The sequence below is a fragment of the Alexandromys fortis genome, unplaced genomic scaffold (assembly GCF_014885135.2).
Source record: "Alexandromys fortis isolate MF-2015 unplaced genomic scaffold, M_Fortis_MF-2015_v1.1 scaffold_26, whole genome shotgun sequence".
In the NCBI taxonomy this organism is placed as follows: Eukaryota; Metazoa; Chordata; class Mammalia; order Rodentia; family Cricetidae; genus Alexandromys; species Alexandromys fortis.
The window spans coordinates 11308322-11327842 of NW_026067894.1; the positions used below are offsets into that span (position 1 = coordinate 11308322).

Below are 19521 nucleotides of genomic sequence, written 5' to 3' on the forward strand. Positions count from 1 at the left end.
ATTTATATGTAGAATTCAGAAACTCAAGTCAGAGACACAAGGTCACATGACTGGGCTGGGAGGCAGGAACCGGGTTGGGGGGGGATTGCAGGGGTGGGGAGTGGGCACAGACTTCCAGTTCTGTAGGGTGAGCAGGCCCTGGAGACCTGGCATACTGCAGGGGATGATGGCACAGTGCTGATTGTGTGTTTGAAGTTTGCTGAGAATAATCTTAAATATTCCCATCTGCCCCTGTTTTCTCCAGGGAATGTTTTTCAACATTCCTCTGTGGGACGAGCTGGGAAATTCACAAACCTCACAAGAAACTTAACAAGGCTCAAGGCCTCTTCCTGGGTTTGTATAATCAGTAAATAACTGTTGGAGACAGTAGGGTCCTTTGCAGAGTTGCCTGCAAGTTGGGCAGAGTGCTCTAGGGATGCGCTCTGGTGACTGCACCCTTGTGGGTTTCTCAGCGATGCAGCTGTCCCGGTCACTGTTGCTCCCGTAAGTAACCCTCCCCCACGTGCCTGTGGAGGATGCCAATAGACTCATTGATTCATGAGGCTGGACCAGGGAAGACCAATTTTGATGGAGGAAGGTCATTGGCTAATAAAGAAACTGCCTCGGCCCATTTGATAGGCCAGCCTTTAGGTGGGTGGAGTAAACAAAACAGAATGCTGGGAGGAAGAGGAAGTGAGCTCATACGCCTTAGCTCTGCTCTCTGGGGCAGACGTGACGAAGCTCCGACCCAGGATGGACATAGGCTAGAATCTTCCCGGTAAGCGCACCTCGGTGCTACACACATTAATAGAAATGGGCCAGGCAGTGTTTAAATGAATACAGTTTGTGTGTTGTTATTTCAGGGCATAAGCTAGCCAGGCGGCTGGGAGCAGGGTGGCAGGAATGCAACCCGCAGCTCCCTTCAACACAATTTGGCCTGTCATCAGTTGCCTGTCTGGAATGAATAGACAATGTTCACATCCAAGAAAAGTCATGGCACACACACACACACACACACACACACACACACACGGTAAGTATGGGAGGTGATGACCTACTGTAGGAAATGAGTAGCTTGAGAGAGAAAAATCATTTTTCATTGTATATGTATACCAGAACATCACACACAACTTAAATAGGTAGAACTTTATTATTCCCAGGCATGCTGGTACACAATGTGGTATTGATCAAAGCAAAAGAAGTCGAAGCAGGACCCCGAGAGTAGAGAGGTGTACCTGGCTCTCATCAGTGTGGGAAAACCTCACATCTTTGACAACCTTTGTGTAGGAGGCAGAGGGGAAAGAGTCTGTACCCGAAACAGATAGACGTTTAACATTAAAGGAAAGTCGGGGTCTCGTTGAACAGAAGAAGCACATGGCCCCAGAGGCAAGGTGGCTGCTGCCATGCTGGCCAGCCAGATGCAGCTGAAGTCAGAATGGTCAGGTCTTTAAGGGACCCATGGTGTGTTCCCCATGGGGTGATCAGCCTCCTTTCTTATGCCTCTCAGGACCACCTCCCCAAGGGTGGCACCAGCCACAGTAGGCCGGGCCCTTCCATAGCAACCATTAACCAAGAAAATGTCCCAGAGATGGGCTCACAGGCCAATCAATTTCATCTTCACAGACGTCTAGGTTTGTGTCAAGTTCACACCCAGAGAAGCTTCACCTCAGAGTCTGTGTAGCGACACAGTGACGGCCGGGCTCTCGGAATCATTTCCCTGTATTTCTGCATTCCTTCGTGCTGGACAACTGAAGCCATTCATCTTCATTTACTACAGGTCACTGCTCAGTAAAGGTGTAGCTGGTCAGCTGAGCAAGTGGTTCAAGCAGGCACGCCCAACCCCTTTGACATTGCCACAGGTTGCTGTCACCCACAGACGTCGGTTCTAGAGAAACATGAAGTTGAGTACACACACACACACACACCAAAACGAACCCATAATGTCTCCTTGAATTTATAGTTTTGTGTTGACCTACAATCAAGGTCTCCTCATCCTCATGTGACCCCCAGACCCTTGCTTGGACACCCCAGACAGATCCTGTCTCAGCTGAGTCAGCATTTAAAAGACAGAATTGTGGGTGATGGAGCTCTTGTGAAGGAAGGGGTCTGATCTAACTGTGCCCCTGGGTCTGGCTCTCTTTAGTGTTTACCGTCTCAGATCCTGCAGGGACTTACTAATGTAAATTACACGAAACTTGCAATTATAGGGTTTATAGCTTTCCCTGCTGGCATTGATGTGGCCATTGCCCCTGGGGGACAGCCTTCATAGATTCCCAGAAGAGGAGGGGTGGTGGGGTGGAGCAGGGAGGGAACGGCTGTCACTTACAGCCCTTTACAAGGTCACAGCAGGGCTCTAGAGAATCAGAAGCAGCTCATCCACCCAGGAAGAAGATTAATTGTGCTGACAAGGGAGGCGTGTTGAGATCTGAGGTTCTAGAGGTTCATGAGGCCTGTAAATCTTCCCGAACGGCCACATTATACATCTTGGGATGCCGCCAAACAGGTCAATTCTAATTTCATATAAGAGTCCAAGAGTCTAATATGATAATCTGTGTGTGTGGGGGGGGAGTTTTACTCACTTTTTGCATGTCTATGTGTGGTTGCAGGCACATGTGTGTGCTTACGTGTGGGTGCACGTACCCGTGTCCCACATCAGATGCCCTCCCCTACAGCTCTCCACTGTCCTTGGTGAGCCAGGGTCTCTCACTGAGCCTGGAACTCAGCAACTCAGCAAAGCTAGCTTGCCATGAGTCTCAGGGACCTCCTGTCCCTGCCTTCCGTGAGCTGGAATGAGACGCATGTGCTGGGGTGCCCTGCTCTTTATGTGGATATTGAAGATCAAAGCCTGGCTCGCCATACTCGTGGGGCAGCACTTCGTTGACAGCTGTCTTCCTAGTCTCCAAACAGTTGTTTTTTGTTGTTGTTTTCTTTTTTAATTTTGATCATTTGACTCAAAGAAGATATAACCTGTATATCACCACCCAGAACAAAATATAAGCCATAGAATATTGTAGCATCCCAAAAGGGTCCCTGGTGTCCCCTCTTTGTCAATAAGATCTTGTCCAACAGTAATGACTCCTCTTACTGTTACAGAGTAGAGATGGCTTGGTTTTGAACTTCATATTAAAAAATACCACACATTCTGGCCACGGTGGAACGAGAAACTGTAACTCTTCTAGAAGCTAAGGCATGAGGATTGAGCATTCAAGGACAACTGGCCAATGTAGTAAGACCTTGTCTCTATGTAGACCTGGAATTCCTGGTGTAGACCAGGCTGGCCTCACTTTATAGAGATCCACCTTCCTCTGCCTCCTGAGTGCTGGGATTAAAGGTGTGTGACTCAAAATAAAACTTTTTCAATGAAGGACTGGTAATGCCAGCCAATGGTAGCATGCTTACATAGCATGTCAAAAGGAGAAAGAATCATAAAGTATTATAGCAAGTGTATATGTATAGTAGATATTATTATTACTATTAGTAGTGCATTGAGCCTGGCTTCTTTGGCTCAAAATTATTCTCAAGATTCATTCATGATTTTACATTTAGCACTAGCCTGTTCTTTCATTCCTGTGTATTCGTCTATAGAGAACACTATAATTTGCTTTTAAATTCTGCTACTCATGCATTTTTGGCTGGCATTTCTGTGAGGATATTATAAATGTCCCTCCTATGAATGAACATTTGGTGCATGTTTTTGATAGACACACACACACACTTATTTCTAATAGACATCTGCTCCAAAGTAAGAGTTCTTTTTTTTTTTTAAATTTTTTTTTTTCTGTGTAGCCTTGGCTGTCCTGTTCTATAGACCAGGCTGGCCTTGAACTCACAGAGATCCGCCTGCCTCTGCCCACAAGGGCTGGGATTAAAGGCAGAAGTGGAGGTCTTAAACAGGGAACGTGTGCATTTAGCTTGCAGGTATCATCAGCATGTTTCTCAAAGTGCTCCTACGATTTACAGTCTTACTCTAAAGAATGACAGTTCCATGGGGGCTGGGGAGAGTGGTCTGTGTTTGTAATCTCAGTTCTGGGAATATGGAGAAAGGAGTCCCATGGCGCTCAGTGGTCAGTCAGCCTAGTTTAATCGACAAATTCCAGGCCAAAGAGAGACAACCCAAAGATCTGGATTAGCTCAGCTCCATCCATTTCTGTCTCTCAGAGGACAAGATGCTGGGACTCCACAGATTCTCCAGGCAGAGCCAGGCAATGGCTGTCCTTTTGCTGGCAGTATCATGGAGTGTTGTGCAGGGGACCCACGAGGAGCCTCTTGCTTACTCTCCGTCCTGGCACTGAGCCAGTGTGGGGCTAAGGATCTTAGCCATGGCTCTTTACTGATGCGCTGAGTCCTGTCTGCTATGTAGTTGGCCCCAGGTAAGCCCCGACTCGCTGTGTTCCTATGAAGACTCCTTGAATCGCCCAGACAGAGCAGTTGGTAAACTGTGCCTTTAGCTTTCATTTCTCTCATCCGTTGATTATCACTGTGACCATTTCTTCTGTCTTCTTAGATTGGTGAGCTGCCTTAAATGCGTTTTAGGCGGCTGGGGAGACAGCTCGTTAGGTAAAGCACTCACCGCACATGCGTGGGGATAAGAGTTCAGATCTTCGGAACCCATCTAAAGTTAGGCAGGTCAGGTGCTGGTGGCACAAGCCTTTAATCCCAGCACTTGGGAGGCAGAGGCAGGAGGATCTCTGTGAGTTCATGGCCAGCCTGGTCTACAGAGTGAGTTCCAGGACAGGCTCCAAAGCTACAGAGAAACCGGGTCTCGAAAAAGCAAAAGCAAACAAACAAAACAAAAACAAACAAACAAACAAACAAAACCAAAATGACAATGTACTCCATAAATAATTGTTTATATGATAATCGAAAATCAAAGTTTGGGGCTGAAAGTGTAGCTCAAGTGTTTGCCTAGGAGGTGGGAGACCCTGGGATTCCAGGGGCCACTCCAACAAAGTAAAATAAAACCTAAAAAATTAAAATCTCCAACAAAGAAAGTGTGCGCTGGTCATTCTTAGAAGCCATTGTCACTGTTGCCGTCAACGTCGTTGTCCTGGTCGATAGTAGGACCAGGTCTCGCGCTCACAGGGGAGACCACCTGCCACCCGTCACGCCGTGACAGCTCATGTCATTCGATGTCATCCTGTCCCATCCCGTCTGTATTAGCTACTTTCCTATCGCTATGACAGAATACCCGGCAAAGACAGCGTAAGGAAAGGAGGTCTGCTTTGGCACACAGTCTGGGGGTGCAGTCCATCTTGGCTGCAGGAGTGTGAGGCAGCTGGTCACATCACACCCACCATCAGGAAGCAGGGAGAGGGGGCCCCTGGTGCTCAGCTCACTTTCTCCTATTTTTTAAAAAAATATTTATTTATTATGTGTACAGCATTCCTTCCATATGTGCCCGCAAGCTAGAAGGGGGTGTCAGGTCTCCTTATAGATGGCTGTGAGCCACCATATGGTTGCTGGGAATTGAACTCAGGACCTCTGGAAGAGCAGTCAGTGCTCTTAACCACTGAGCCATCTCTCTCCAGCCCCCACTTTCTCCTTTTTATTCAGTCTAGGGTGCCAGCCCATGGGATGGTGCCACCCACATTCAGGTGGCATCTGCGCACCTCGAGTAACCTAATCTAGAAAGTAACTCATGAATGTGCCCCAATACTTGTCTCTTCAGTGATTCTAGACCTGAGAATTTAACATTAGCTGTCACACCACCCCATCCTATCCCACCTCATCCCACTTCATCCCACCCCATCCCACCTAATTCCACCCCATCCCATTCCATCCCATCCCACCCCATCCCACCCACCCCATCCCACCTCATCCCACCCCACTCATCCCACCTAATCCTACCTCTTCCCATCCCACCTTATCCCCCCATCCCATCCCACCCCATCCCACCCCATCCTGCAAACAGCTGTAACTCCAGCTCCAAAGGACCCAACATCATCTGGCTTCTTCACTTGCACAGAACCTCACACCTGTGCAGGCGTGTGCAACCATGCACACACACATGTGCTTATACTAATACAGACATACACACATTTAAATAAATAAAACACATCTTTTACAGAAAGATTCAATTCTACACTTACTCTCAGCCCCCAAACCAAGAAGTATCTGATATTTGAGGCATCAAAATAATACATCCCTAAAATCAAAGACACACCTACTTAATCCATTCCACCATTAAGTCCAAGCTAGGCAAGAACCAACTCCCACATCCCGTAATGCCAAGAAGCACTGGGCTTTATGGTTGTGAAATTGTATTATTCATAAATGGCTATAATCAGACCTTTACAGTGTTCTCTATTTGGTTATATATGAACTCAAAAGGTCATGCTCTGTAGACATGTTACTTCCTTATGCTTCCTTAAATATGCTTTATGACTTGTCTAAAAACACATATTTAGAGGTTGGAGAGATGGCTCAGCGGTTAAGAGCCACAGGGACACCCTGACCCTGTCCAGTGGCCAAGGGATCCTGCTGGCCAGCTGCTACTAGGAACCTGTCACATCCGTCTTTCAGAGGACTCCGATTTGATTCCCGCCACCTCCATGGTGGCTCACACCTTCTGTAACTCTGGTTTCAGGGGACCCAGGGCCCTCTTCTGACCTCTGTGGGCACCAAGCATGCACTTGATGTAAAAAAATACACAAAGGCAAAACACCAAACACATACAATAAAATAACACACGTTTGGCTCTCTGAACAATTTCACATTGATTTTATTGGCACAAGCTCTTCTTCTTTTTCTTTCTTTCTTTTTTTTTTATTTTTACCATCCACAGTTTGTTCTGTCTCTGAACTATCCATTCTTTCCCATAATCCTAACAGGATGTGTTTTGGGAGAAACATGCTATTTCTACTCTGCTCCCATTTTAATCAACACAGGAGACTCTATGATCTCAAAAGGCGCATGTGTATGTGTGTTGTGTGTGTGTGTGTGTGTGTGTGTGTGTGTGTGTATGCGTGTTCCTCTCAAGCAAGGCATCCTACAGCAGTGGCATCTGGATAGTAGCAGTGACAGCAAGGCCTTGAATACTTCTTATTTCACCAATCCCTTCCCTTGTCCCCTGAGGTCCCATTTTCTAGAGGAAGCAACTGAAGCTCAGAACAATTAACTGATGTACCCATGGCCACATTTTTAGAGTGAGAAGGCAGCTTTGCCATCTGCTTCCTTGGGGAGGGAGGACCACAAAGGGGCTGCAGGCAAGAAGTGAACTGTAGGAAGGAACTACTGAGGAGGTTTATTTCCGGGTTAAGACCGATCACGTCTCTAGCGTAACTAGCCCCTGGTGTATCCACTCTACCCAGAAAGGGAGGGTAGAATAAACAGGAACCTAGTCATTGTTTACTGAAACAATATTTGACTTACTTGGGTTGTACTTGAAGGTGGGGGTGAAAGCCTTCAGAAAGTGACAGCTGACACCCTAGAGTTGGTCCTACCCCAAGATGGTAGTTCCATCTTGGGAGGGTCATCAGGTCACAGGGAGGCCTTAGAGGCTCCCTCAGAAAGGGAGGGTAAGGTGGGGTGGGGCAAGATGGAGTAACCCAGACAGGCTCAACGTCCCAGTTAAATTGGCCGTGTAGAGAAGACGTGCCTTGAGAGCCAAGCGCAGCTCCACGGTCCCCTGATAAGTTTTGGAGACTTGATTCTACTTCCAGACGCACCCCCTCTTTGGAGTGATCTGGATACTTTTGGGGAAGAGGGAGGGTCTCCCGCTTCTTCTTTTTGTTTTGTTATCCGAGACAGGGTTTCTCTGTAACTTTGGAGCCTGTCCTGGAACTAGCTCTTCTAGGCCAGGCTGGTCTCAATCCACTTGCCTCTGCCTCCCGAGTGCTGGGATTAAAGGTGTGTGCCACCACTGCCTGGCTGGCTCTCCAGCTTCTAGAGGTGGCCAGTGCTTGCTTTCGACAGGTGTCCCCATCCCTGAACACCTTGGAAGGTGTGATCTCTCTTTGGTCTGAAGGTAGGCTTCCTGCACCCTCGGATCTTGTTGGGACCAGATTTCCCCACAGGTACTTTGGAGTCAACCCAGGGCTCTGTGCTGTACTCAAGGAAGCAGGTCATAATGGCTGCAAGGTGAGTCCTGCAAGGAAGGGTCATGGACACAGTCCCTTTTATGGACTGAATACTTTCGGGATGCCGGTGACTCCACTTTAGTCTGAGGGCTCTCTGGTTGTTCCAGGGGACCCAGGGGACCACTCAACCTGAGGCGAGTTCCCTTCTCTCCCTGTGGGAGTGGACACGGGCCTCACTTCTGATGTTCTATGATACACAGTTGGACTGCTTGACTGAGTCTCAGTTTCTCATCTTGAATGGGGTGCATGTGGGAAGGAGCCTGGAGGAGGGTCCTATGTTTCCCTTCCGAGAGAATGGCCTTGCTTGTAACCTGCATCTGTGCCTCAGGTCACGTGCCATCAGTAAACCATCACAGGGTTTGGTGGAGTTCTTGGGCCGAATGGGACGCAGGTTTGCAGGTTTCAAGGATTTGGCCGTTGAGGCTGGGGAAAGGACAGCAGGAGCTGAGGAAGGAAAAAACTGGGCCCACAGAACTGTACTTTCTAGGATGCCAGAACTGTGCCCAGAGAACACCTCAGCTGTTGTCTCAGGAATGAGCACCCACCCTGGGGGCCCAAGGGAGCAGCTGGGAGCCACAGGAAGCCTGTGGCCATCAGAGCCCATTATTCTGGGGCCAGACGAATCTGCCCAGCAGCTGGTCCTGAGGAAGATCCAAGAACTCACCATTGCGGTAAGGAGGGAGGGTGAGTCTCACCCCTTCCTTGCTGGTACTCATGAATGTTTCCCAGGTTACAGCTTGGAGGCCATCAGACTAGGCTTTCCCAGGGCCTGTGCTGGGGTCCTGAGCAAGCTCTGCTCTTCTGTTCCCTCGGCACTGGGGTTTACCCTCAACCACACCATTGTCTGGGGCTGAAGCCATCCTATCTCTGGCTTTGGTCTACAGATAGCTGCCTCCCTGAACCTTTTTAAAGAGATATAAAGACCAGAGTTCAAATCCTTTCTTTACCAGACATGGTGGTGTACTTCTTAAATCCAAGAACTCAGAAGGTGGATCTCTAAGTTCCAGGCCAGCCTGGTCTACACAACAAGTTCCAGGACAGCCAGGGCTACATAGAGGGACCCTGTCTCAAAAAAAAAATTAAATTAAAAAAATAAAATTGTTCAGGGCCAGCCTAGTTTACAAGAGCTAGTTCCAAGACAGGTTCCAAAGCTACAGAGAAACTTGGTCTCGAAAAGCCAAAATCCCAAACCAAACCAAAACAAAACAAAACAAAAAAATCAAATTCTCTCTTTGTCATATTCTTGCTGTGTAACCTCAAGCCATCAATTTTCTAACTGAGCCTTTGTTTTCCCTGGCCCTTAAGAAGAAAGAAACAATGCCAGGCAATGGTGAGTTCAAAGCCAGCCTGGTCTACAGAGCAAGTTCCAGGAGACCCAAGGCTACACAGAGAAACCCTGTCTCAAAAAAGTAAACAAACAAAACCCCCACAAAGTGAAATGGAAGGAGAGGGAAAGAAAATTAGAGGATCAGTAATGATGGTTTTGTCATAGAGTGGAGAGGACCCCAGGACCTAACCTTCTCCCCTCCTCGCTCTCTTGTTCTTGCCCTAACAGGGCCGCCAAGACCCCTTCATGGTGGCTGACTTGGATGTGCTGGCCCGCCGCCACCAGACCTTCCTCCAGGCCCTGCCCCAAGTCCAGCCCTTCTATGCAGTGAAGTGTAACAGCAGCCCATGGGTGCTGCTCATCCTGGCTGCCCTGGGCACTGGCTTTGATTGTGCCAGTCAGGTGAGCCTGTGCCAGCTTGCCAGTCTTCCCCACGGGCCTGTCACTTTCTGGAGAAATACTGCCCGATGGTCAGGAGATCAGGAATGGGGACTCTGGCCCACAAGTTGGTGACTGGCATGTGGAGGGCTCAAGACTTTTTGTGGTTGCATTGGTGGTTTTATTTGCTCTGAGTCTAATGGAGCCCAGGCTAGTTCAGAATTCACTACCAGGTCCGAGGATTGTTGTAATAGGAGCGGCGGGGCTGCGTCCCAGCCACCCGGCCGCCCACACGGCTAGATTTACCCAAAATAATTACACAGAAACTGTATTCTTTTAAACACTGCCTGGCCCATTAGTTTTAGCCTCTTAACCCATTTCTAATAATCTATGTAGCACTACGAGGTGGCTTACCAGGAAAGATCTTAACCTGCATCTGTCTGGAGTGGGAGAACCATGGAGACTCCCTGACTCAGCTTCTTTCTCCTAGCATTCTGTTCTGTCTACTCCACCCACCTAAGGGTTGGCCTATCAAGGGGCCTAGGCAGTTTCTTTATTAATAAGAAATCACTCCCACATCAGAGGATGACCTTGAACCTCTGGCCTTCTACCTCTACCTTCCCAATGCTGAGATCACAGGCACAGACCACCCGGTTTACCCCGTGCTGGTTGGATGGAGGGCTTTGTGCCTGGTAGGCAAGCTCTCTACCAACCAAGCAGTAGCCCAGGTCCCTCGAATGCTGTGGTCAGCCTTGCACGGGGCTATGTGACAAGACCAAGTAACCTGAGCTAAGAAACCAGGTCCCTTCCTAGCATAGCCAGTCATCCTTCTGAGCCTCAGTTTCTCCCCCCTTTCAAATGGGGCCAACACTGAGTGCTAATGAGGACATGACAGCTCCTAGGTATGGTTGAAGAGAAGGTTTTATTGTAGCTATGAGGAAGAGAACAGTCAGCGGCGTCTGGAGGAGTTAAGGCTGAACATGACCAGCAGAATAAACTTGTCCATGAGGGGAAGGGGAGTGAGAGAGGAAGAGAAAGGAAAATGAGAGGAGAGGAGAGGAGAGGAGAGGAGAGGAGAGGAGAGGAGAGGAGAGGAGAGGAGAGGAGAGGAGAGGAGAGGAGAGGAGAGGACCAAGAGACACATGGGAACCAAGAGAGCAAATAGACAAAATGCCTGAGACACATAGGAATCAGAAGTTGGGGGAAGGGAAGCAAAGCTCAGACCTAGGGTGGGAGAGGTTCAGGGTAGGGGCCAGGGTGAGCCACAGGTAGGAGTGAAACTTGTCCCAGGTTTCTTTGGGACCTGACACTCTCCCAGTGAAGGATCTGGTCCCAGAAGGGGTTCACTGGAAGCTATCCCCACTAGTTCAGGCTAAGACTCTGTCCCCAAAGAGTCAGGGAAGGCAGGGACTGAAGTGCTTCCCCAGCTCTGACCTTTACCCATGTCAGGGGGAGCTGGAGCAAGTGCTGGGCTTGGGCGTAGCCCCCTCGCGAATCATCTTCGCCAACCCCTGCAAGGCCATCTCCCACATCCAGTATGCAGCCCGCCGTGGGGTGCAGCTTCTGACCTTCGACAGTGAGGAGGAACTGGCTAAGGTGGCCCAGCACCACCCTGGGGCCAGGTAAGATGGCAGACATACAACTGGAAACAGTGGGCCAAGGGACTCTGACAGATGGATCTGGTCTTGAAACCTCTGAGACTACAGGTACAAGGGTTGAGCCAGGAGGCCCAATGCTTTCTTAGGATCACATTAGTATCAAATAGACCTTGACCCTACTCTGGCACTGCTCTTGACTGAGCTCGGCATGAGAAGGTCTGGCAACCATGACGTCATAGAAAAACTATACTAGGTCATGCCAAGGCTCACATTTCAGATTCATTACCCCTATGCTGTGTGATCTTAAGAAAGCATGTGACATCTCTGTTTAGTTTTTCAAGAGAGGGTTTCTCCGTGTAGCCCTGACTGTCCTGGAACTTATCTGTAGACCAGGCTGGTATCGAACTCAAAGACCTGCCTACCTCTTCTTCCCAAAAGCTAGGATTAAAGGCATGAACCACCACCACCCAACCTATACCTCAGATTCTTTAGAAAGCTTAACTGTGTGATTCTATCCCACTTGTTCTTGCCTGGAAAAATTCTGTAAAAAGTGTGTGTTCACTCCTTGGTCTCCATGCTGGGTCGTCGGGAGCAGCTAGGCAAGGGTGGGTGGGAAGATTGGAGTACCTCGGGGTTCCTGTGCACCCATGCCCCCCTCCCTCCTTCCTCTTCCAGGTTGGTCCTCCGGATACAGGCCCGGGACAGTCAAAGCACCTTCCCCCTGAATGCCAAGTTTGGAGCTCAACTGGAGGCATGCACACACTTGCTTCAGGCTGCCAGAGAGCTGGGGTTGGCCGTGGTGGGGGCCTCGTACGTGAGCACTGGCCTTTTCTGTCTTGATTTCTGTTGCTTTCCCTAGGCAGCCACGGACTCTCAGGGACACCTCTGCTTTGTGTGTTTTCTAGACCTAGGGGACAAATTGAAGTAAACATCAGAAACTTAGCGCTCCAGATATGTAACATTTCCAAACAGTATTTAAAACAATCAAAACAAATGCAAAAATCTCCATGATGAGAAAAATTGGAATTTTAAATGGAGTCAGGATCGCTGTCACTGATTCCCTTTCTTCCCTTGGGGACTAATCACTTTACAGATCGAGTCTCGGCTGGAAATTTTGTACATTTCATCCCTCCAGGAGACGTGCATTCATTTTCCTCTTTAAGGGATTCTGAGCCCTGGGTGTGGGGAACACAGCTGTAATCCCAGCACTCCCGGAGGCAGAAGCAGGACAGGGACAAGATCAAGAGCAGGCTGAGTAACAGGAAACCCAGACTCCAAAAAAGGGGGCGGGGGAGCAGGGTTAGGGACATAGTTCAAATGGTAGCGTTCTTGCCTAGTATGCACCGAATAAAACCAGGGTGGTAAGCACCCTGCAATCCCAGCCCTCTACAAATGGAGGCTGGAGGGTCAGAAGTTCAAGGTCATCCTTGGTTATCTAACGAGTTGGAGGCTAGCTTGTGCTATATAAGATACTATTTTTTCTTTTTTTGGGGGGCGGGGGGACTGGGTTTCTGATGTAGCTTTGGAGCCTGCCCTGGAACAATTATTTTTTATATTTATGTGGGTGTGTGCCCATGCCATGGTGCACATGTAGAGGTCAGAGGGCAGTTTTTAGGAGCCAGTTTTCTTCTCTCATTGTGTGGGGATCAGGAATTGAACTCAGTGGGTTTGGGCAGCAAGTGCCTTTACTCTCTGGGCCATCTGACCAGCCGGGATTTGTATCTGGTGAGAAAATTCTCACTCACCTCATCCCCTCTAACCTGAACTGGTTTCTCTGTTTACCTGCAGGGGGCAGTGGGTTGTGGGGTTCTAGGTAAGAGAAGGAGAGCCCCTTCAACAAAGGCATGGGGAGTGGGCGGCTGGGGAAGAAAACGTTACTTTGTCGCTCTCCCTGACTGGGTGAGTATGGGATATGTGTGTCCAGGAGGACACCGGGTATGACCAAGGCCACATACATCTACGGGTGCCAAGTGGGCCAGCGTCATCTTGGCACAGGCTGGCACTGGTCTTGCAGCCCCTGGGTGATTGTTCTTCAGTGTATCTGTCCTCACACTGACATGAATCTGTGTCTTCCACACCATCGGTCACGTTCAGCTTCCACGTGGGTTCCGACTGCCAGACACCCCAGAGCTACAGGCAGGCCATCGCTGACTGCCATTGTGTATTTGATATGGGCCGCAGGGTGGGTCACTGCATGAGCCTCCTGGATCTCGGAGGAGGCTTCCCTGGAACTGAGGGCTCTGAAGCTAAATTTGAGGAGGTGAGCTGGATGGCCCCAGAGTAAGAGTGGCAGTCTGAGTATAGCAGCTTGGGGTGGGGGTGGGGGGACAAGTGTGTGCACATGCCTGTGTGTTTGTACACAGAACCTCGCATAACTGGGAGTCTGTTTGCGGACGCTGTGGTTTGAGTCTGACAGACATCTTCACCTGATTACGTGCGTGACTGTGTTTGAGTGTGAGCACCTGAGTGTGTCTGAGAGTGTGTCTGAGTGTGTGCACCTGAGTGTGTCTGAGTGTGTGCACCTGCTTGCTGTGCTTTTTTGTTGCCCCACAGCTCTGGTCCAAGATCAGGAGTCACATCCAACAATGCTCTTTTCTGCCGCTTCCTTCTTCCTCCTCCTTTTCCTCCTCCTCCCCTCCCTTTTCCTTCTCTTCCTCCTCCTCCCCTCCTGTCCCCCTCCCACCTCCATCCCTCTTCTTCCTGCTCCTTCTTCCCCCTCTTCCTGTCCTTTTCTTTTTTATCCCCAGCCTCTCATGAGGTAGGCGTTATATCCCCCCCCCCCTGAGCTATCTCTACAGCCCCTCCGTGTCCTTTAGCCGCAGACCCTGACCCTGGTAGACACTCATGGTCCCTTAGCTTCAGGGGACCATGAAGACATTCTGTCTCTGCTGACCATGTGTCAATTATTTGCAAGGTTATATCCTCAGGGTGCCGGGGCCACACACTGGCTGTGTGCTCTGGCCTCTCTCAGCTTCCTTTCTACCTGTTTCTTCTTAAGTAAGAGGAGGTGAACTTGCTATCTGAAAGGCTATTGTAGGGTCAAAGGAAAGGGGGTCATGACAGTTGCATAGGCTTGGGATACAGCAGAGGCTGGATCTGTCTCCACAGATAGCTACAGTGATCAATGCTGCCCGGGCCCAGTACTTCCCGGAGGGGACTGGTGTCCAGGTCATCGCAGAGCCTGGCCGCTTTTATGCGGAGTCTGTATGCACAGCTGCCGTGAACATCATAGCCAAGAAGGCCTCCCTGGAGCCAGGTGGGTGCCAGGTGTAGCCACTGTCCAGATGTCCCGGGACTCGGGGAGAGGTTGGACCATGATTCTGGGGTATACCCTGGGTGCCTAATTATAGCAGTTGAGATCAGAGTTGCGTACTGGATTGGCCCTGCCTGGGCACTGTTTACTGTGCCCCAGAAGAGGGGAAGGTGAAGGACAGAAGCCAAGGTGCCCTTCTAGGTAGTGGGTAAGTCTGCTGCCCTGAGGGAGCAATTGCAAGGTTCGGCCTCCAGGGCCCTACACACCCATTACTAAGCCTAGTCAAGACCCTTGGGTGCAGGAGGTGACAGGTTCTATCAGTGACGGAGAACTCCAGCACAAGCTCGCTCAGCAGATAAAGCAGGGCTGACTGCTGTGATGGGACACGTCTCTAAGGCTGACATCCTCCGGTGACAGGACCTTTTGACACGCGTCACCGTATCTCCCAGGGGAGTTCTTCAGCTTTTTTGCCTCTGAGTGTGGGAGGGACCTGGGGTGGCCATGTTCCCAGAAATGAACCAGAGATATTTTCATGGCAAAATTGAGAATATTCCCAGGTCGGCATCCACTGAACTAGCCCTCTTTGATCTTCGGGACTGAGTGACACCCACAGGTAAATATTTACCGTCACTCTGATGCCCTCCCTTATCAGCCTTTGATGAAGCGCCTCACGGGAGGATGCTGGGGTGGAGCACACCTGTCCTCACCCATTTCACCACAGCCAATTACAAGGATTTGGGAGCTTTGATATTCATTACATAAACAAAAGCAAAAGCTGCCAATCTGTGCAAGTCAGCGACAGCTGAAATACATATTTTACCTCAGGTCTGCTCACCGATCCCGTGAGGCAGCTTCGGGTCACCCCCAGTGAACATGTGTAGACATGGAGACTCAGAGAGGGGCAGTGACCTGTCCAAGGTAGCACAACTAGTCAGTAGATAAACCAGCCTATGCCTTCCTGACTCCAGGACTGGTACCCCTCATCCCTAGCATCACGAGGAACTCAATCCAGAACTGATCTGGGTATCACTGAAATTTGGGTTAAGGAGATAGGGAAGAGAAAGAAGGGAAACCAGAGGTGAGAAAATCTGTACTCAGAGTCAGCTTCCAAATGGCCGCCAATTGCCCAGAGGTTGACAGAGTCTGACTGGAATTCTGCGTGCAAGTTCAGGAGCAAGGATGTGAAGACGGGCTAAGATGGCTGTGAAGGACAAGCTTGGTAGGCCCTCGTGTCTGTAGGATCTGGAGTCATAGAGAAGAGTGTGAAGGAGCTGGGGGAAAGCTGGCACTTGCTTATTTGAGTAATCAATACAGTATCAATAGGGGCGGCATGTTCTGAGGGAGGGAGCCATCTCAGACAGCCGTTGGTGCTGTCGGAGTTGGCCAAGGTTTTATAGCACACTCAGGATTTGTCTTAAGGATTTGTCCTAATTAGCTATGGCAAGGCTTGCTTACATGGAGACAGCTGTCTCAGATCAATTTTTACACACACTTTCCCAGAGACAAGAGTCCCTGCATGAATTATCCACACAGAGTGGATTAGGTGAGAAGGGAGAGTAGGCCAGCATCTTCACTGGGATGTTTGTGGACAGAGGGTCTTGTTAGTCTAGGCTGACCTGGGTCCTGCCACGTGAGGGGGTCTCTGCAGGTGTCAAGGCAGGCAGCGAAGCAATCTTGAAGAGGTGAGAATGAAAACGTGGTTCAGATTGATGTCGTCAGCCTGGATCAAACTTCAGGGAGGCTAATGGTGGGCGGTTTATTGTTGGCATATTTAAACACAAAAGAATTTATTTGGAAGAAAGGTTTCCAGGCAGCCATCATCATAATTCCAGGTGCACGATAAAGCTGAGGGTGTGACTTACATAGGAACTCTGTACAAAACACACGTGACCGTGGCGGGGGGGGGGGCGGTGTTCTATAGCCAAAAGGCCTAGAATCTAGTGTGGTCTCTGACCAATACCTTAGAGGTCAGCAGGCTACAAAGTACGTCCCATCTCTCCTCAGGATGGGTTCTATTGACTGAGAGCCAACAATCAAGGTAGTAGTTGTACATGAGGGAGGCCATTTTGGGGGATAATTACTGCCTCTAGGAATTAGCTAGCCAGGGAAGGTCAGACTCTTATGTGTCTGCAGAGCCCGATGCCAGAGTGTCAAGCTGGTACCCACCTATAATGCCGGCACTCAGGATGAGGAGGCAGATACGCTGGTACCCACCCGTAATGCCAGCACTTAGGTTGAGGAGGCAGATCATGAGTTCAAGAGAAGTCTGCACTACACAGGCCAGTGTGGGCTAGGAGAATTTATCTCAAACAAGCACAAGCCTAAGATAAAGCAGGGTGCAGTGGCGTATGCCTGCAATCCCAGCACTCGGGAAGCCGAGGCAAAAAGATCACAACTTCAGTGCCTTGTTGAGCAACGTGGTAAGATCCCATCTCAAAAGCCAAGATCTGCAGATATAGTTCAGTGGTAGAACACGTGCCTAGCAAAAGTAAGGCCCTGGGTTCAATCCACCAACACCCTGTAAATAAGAGAGGAAGAAGGGAAGGAAGGAAGGAAGGAAGGAAGGAAGGAAGGAAGGAAGGAAGGAAGGAATAAGGAAGGAAGGAGAGAGAGAGGGAGGGATGGAGGGAGGGAGGGAGGAGGGAGAGAAGGAGGGAAGGATAGAGGGAGGGATGGGAGGAAGGAAGGGCAGTGAACAAAGGCATCTCTGAAAGGAAGGCCATGCACCTACTGGCGCGCCCTGAAGCGGAACATCAAACAGTCACTGCTCCTGTCTTGCCTCACACAGTAGGCCCTCTGGGGACCTACTCCAAGCGCTTGAACCTGTGACTGGGGATGATCCGAGGGCATTGCCTACCCCTGTGGACTTCTGGCAAGACTCAGTTTCTCCAGCTGTAATGCAGGGGTTATGGTACCCAATAAGTATAGGCAAGAACATCCATGTATTCCACACATGAGGAGTTTAAAACAGATCATGCCACGCCGGTTACTGCTGTTCAGTGTTCCTATGCGGGGAGCGGAGGGCAGTGGGGCCTGGTGCCATGCCCCTAGCCATGACAGAAGGTGGATTGGGGAAGACCCTTAGGACAAGACAGGAATTCTGCCTCACTGGGCAGCCACTTCTCCCAAGGGAGCTGGGAGCTGGGACTCATCAGGGAGACCTAACCAAACACACTTCATCCTGTCCACTTTCAGTCCCCAGGAGGCCACAGGAAGATGGCATACTATCTCAATGAGGGCCATTATGGTTCCTTCCGAATCTCCCTCAGGGAACCTGTCCCCAGGATACCCATTGTGGTGAAGGTAAGGGGACCTTGTGTCCTGAGACCATCAACTTCAGTCACTGACCTGAGAGGCAGGGTCTCAGATCACCCACGCTCTGCAGGTTGTCATGTTGGGCATGGGTGTGAGGCATGGCACGTACACATGTGTTTCCTGGTGACTCATGACTGTGCATGTCTGTGGAGGCTGCGTGGGTCTGATCAGCTCTGGATGCTTCCGTGTGTGTGTGTGTGTGTGTGTGTGTGTGTGTGTGTGTGTGTGTGTGTGTTGGAGGAGCAGGAGACTTGGAGAGTACTGGTTCCCAAGCTCCCTTCACATTAGAGCCACCTGCCAAGCTGTCAAAGTCCCCACCGCCTGGCCATGCTCTCATATATAAAAATAGATTTAAAGCCCCAGGTGAGATCCAGCACCCATTCATCATTAAAACTCTCCAGAAGGCTCCAGTGTGCAGTGGACTCTGAGACCCCATCTTCGGGTCCCCAGCATGTACACGTGATGTGTTTGTGAGCTGGTGGACCGAGACATGGCCCCGATGCAATGCGAGCTCCAGGAAGGGCCTTTGGGTGTGTCCTCAAGGCTGGCACAGAGCAGCCACTCTGTCACTGTTCACTGTGGTCGAATGGTGTTGTCCTTACTGGATGACCATGTCTCCCGGAACCATGTCTAACACCCTAGTGAGACCCTTCCTTCTCTGACCCCCATCTCCTTCTCCCTGCAGGAGTTCCCCTCAGAGCCCCGCCTCTTCCCCTGCACACTCTATGGCCCCACATGTGATGCCTTTGACAGGCTCTCCTTGAAGGAGGTCCAGCTGCCAGAGTTGGATGTGGGCGACTGGCTGATTTTCCCTGACATGGGTGCATACAAGATCTCCATGAGTTCCACCTTCAATGGTTTCCCGATCATAACGGTCTACAATGCCGTGGGCCCCCAGCTCAGGTGACCAAGGGGAAAGGTATGGGGGGGACAGATGTGGGGTGCTTTCTCCAGACCCTTGGCCTGGCAATGTGAGCTGGTAGCTGAACTTAGGAGCCCTGGGCCTAGGAAACACTCTGTTCTTCACACGACCCTAGTAGTGGGTCTCACCTCACTTTGCCGTGAGCCTGCGGGGCTGACAGGGTCTCAGCCTCTCCTGAGGTTAAGTCACAGGTTGCCTGGGCAGCTGCACCTTATGGATGCCTCAGTGGGAGTAGAATCAAGCAGCCTATGGACCCAGCTAGTCCTTGGTGCCATGGCCCAAAACCCACTGGCGCTAGCAGTTTGTAATAGCTCCCCAATTGTCAAAGCCCCTGCCCCACGGACCCTGCTCTACCCAGCTCAGGACTCACCATCAGAGAGGGAGGGGGAGTCCTATGAACCTCTTGAACTGTAGCAACTTTTCTATAGGAGCCTACTGGAGACAGCACCTTAGGCCAGCACATGGCCAGAATGGAGACACACCTGGTATGCTATGCTCAATTAGGAAGACTTACGGTCAGAGGGTGGTGGAATAGGCCCTTGGGGGAAAGCAGAGGCATGGCCTCTTATGCATTAGTGAGACCCTATTACACATTGAAAGTTGTCCTTCTTGAGTAGGCTTGAAGTACCAGCTGGATGTCCTGGGTGGCTGACTTGGCATCCCTTCTGGCT

At 50.2% G+C, this 19521-nt stretch overlaps 1 protein-coding gene across 1 annotated transcript; it reads left to right on the forward strand.

Annotated features, from left to right (window-relative positions):
- Nucleotides 1-415: 415 nt before the first annotated feature.
- Nucleotides 416-19303, forward strand: LOC126507841 (antizyme inhibitor 2-like). Its single transcript, XM_050152654.1, has 11 exons — nucleotides 416-483; nucleotides 7995-8058; nucleotides 8165-8728; nucleotides 9613-9786; nucleotides 11212-11384; nucleotides 12036-12170; nucleotides 13455-13620; nucleotides 14469-14616; nucleotides 17816-17916; nucleotides 18614-18831; nucleotides 19279-19303. Exons 1-11 carry the CDS (start codon nucleotides 416-418, stop codon nucleotides 19301-19303), a joined length of 1836 nt encoding a protein of 611 aa, XP_050008611.1.
- Nucleotides 19304-19521: the final 218 nt, after the last annotated feature.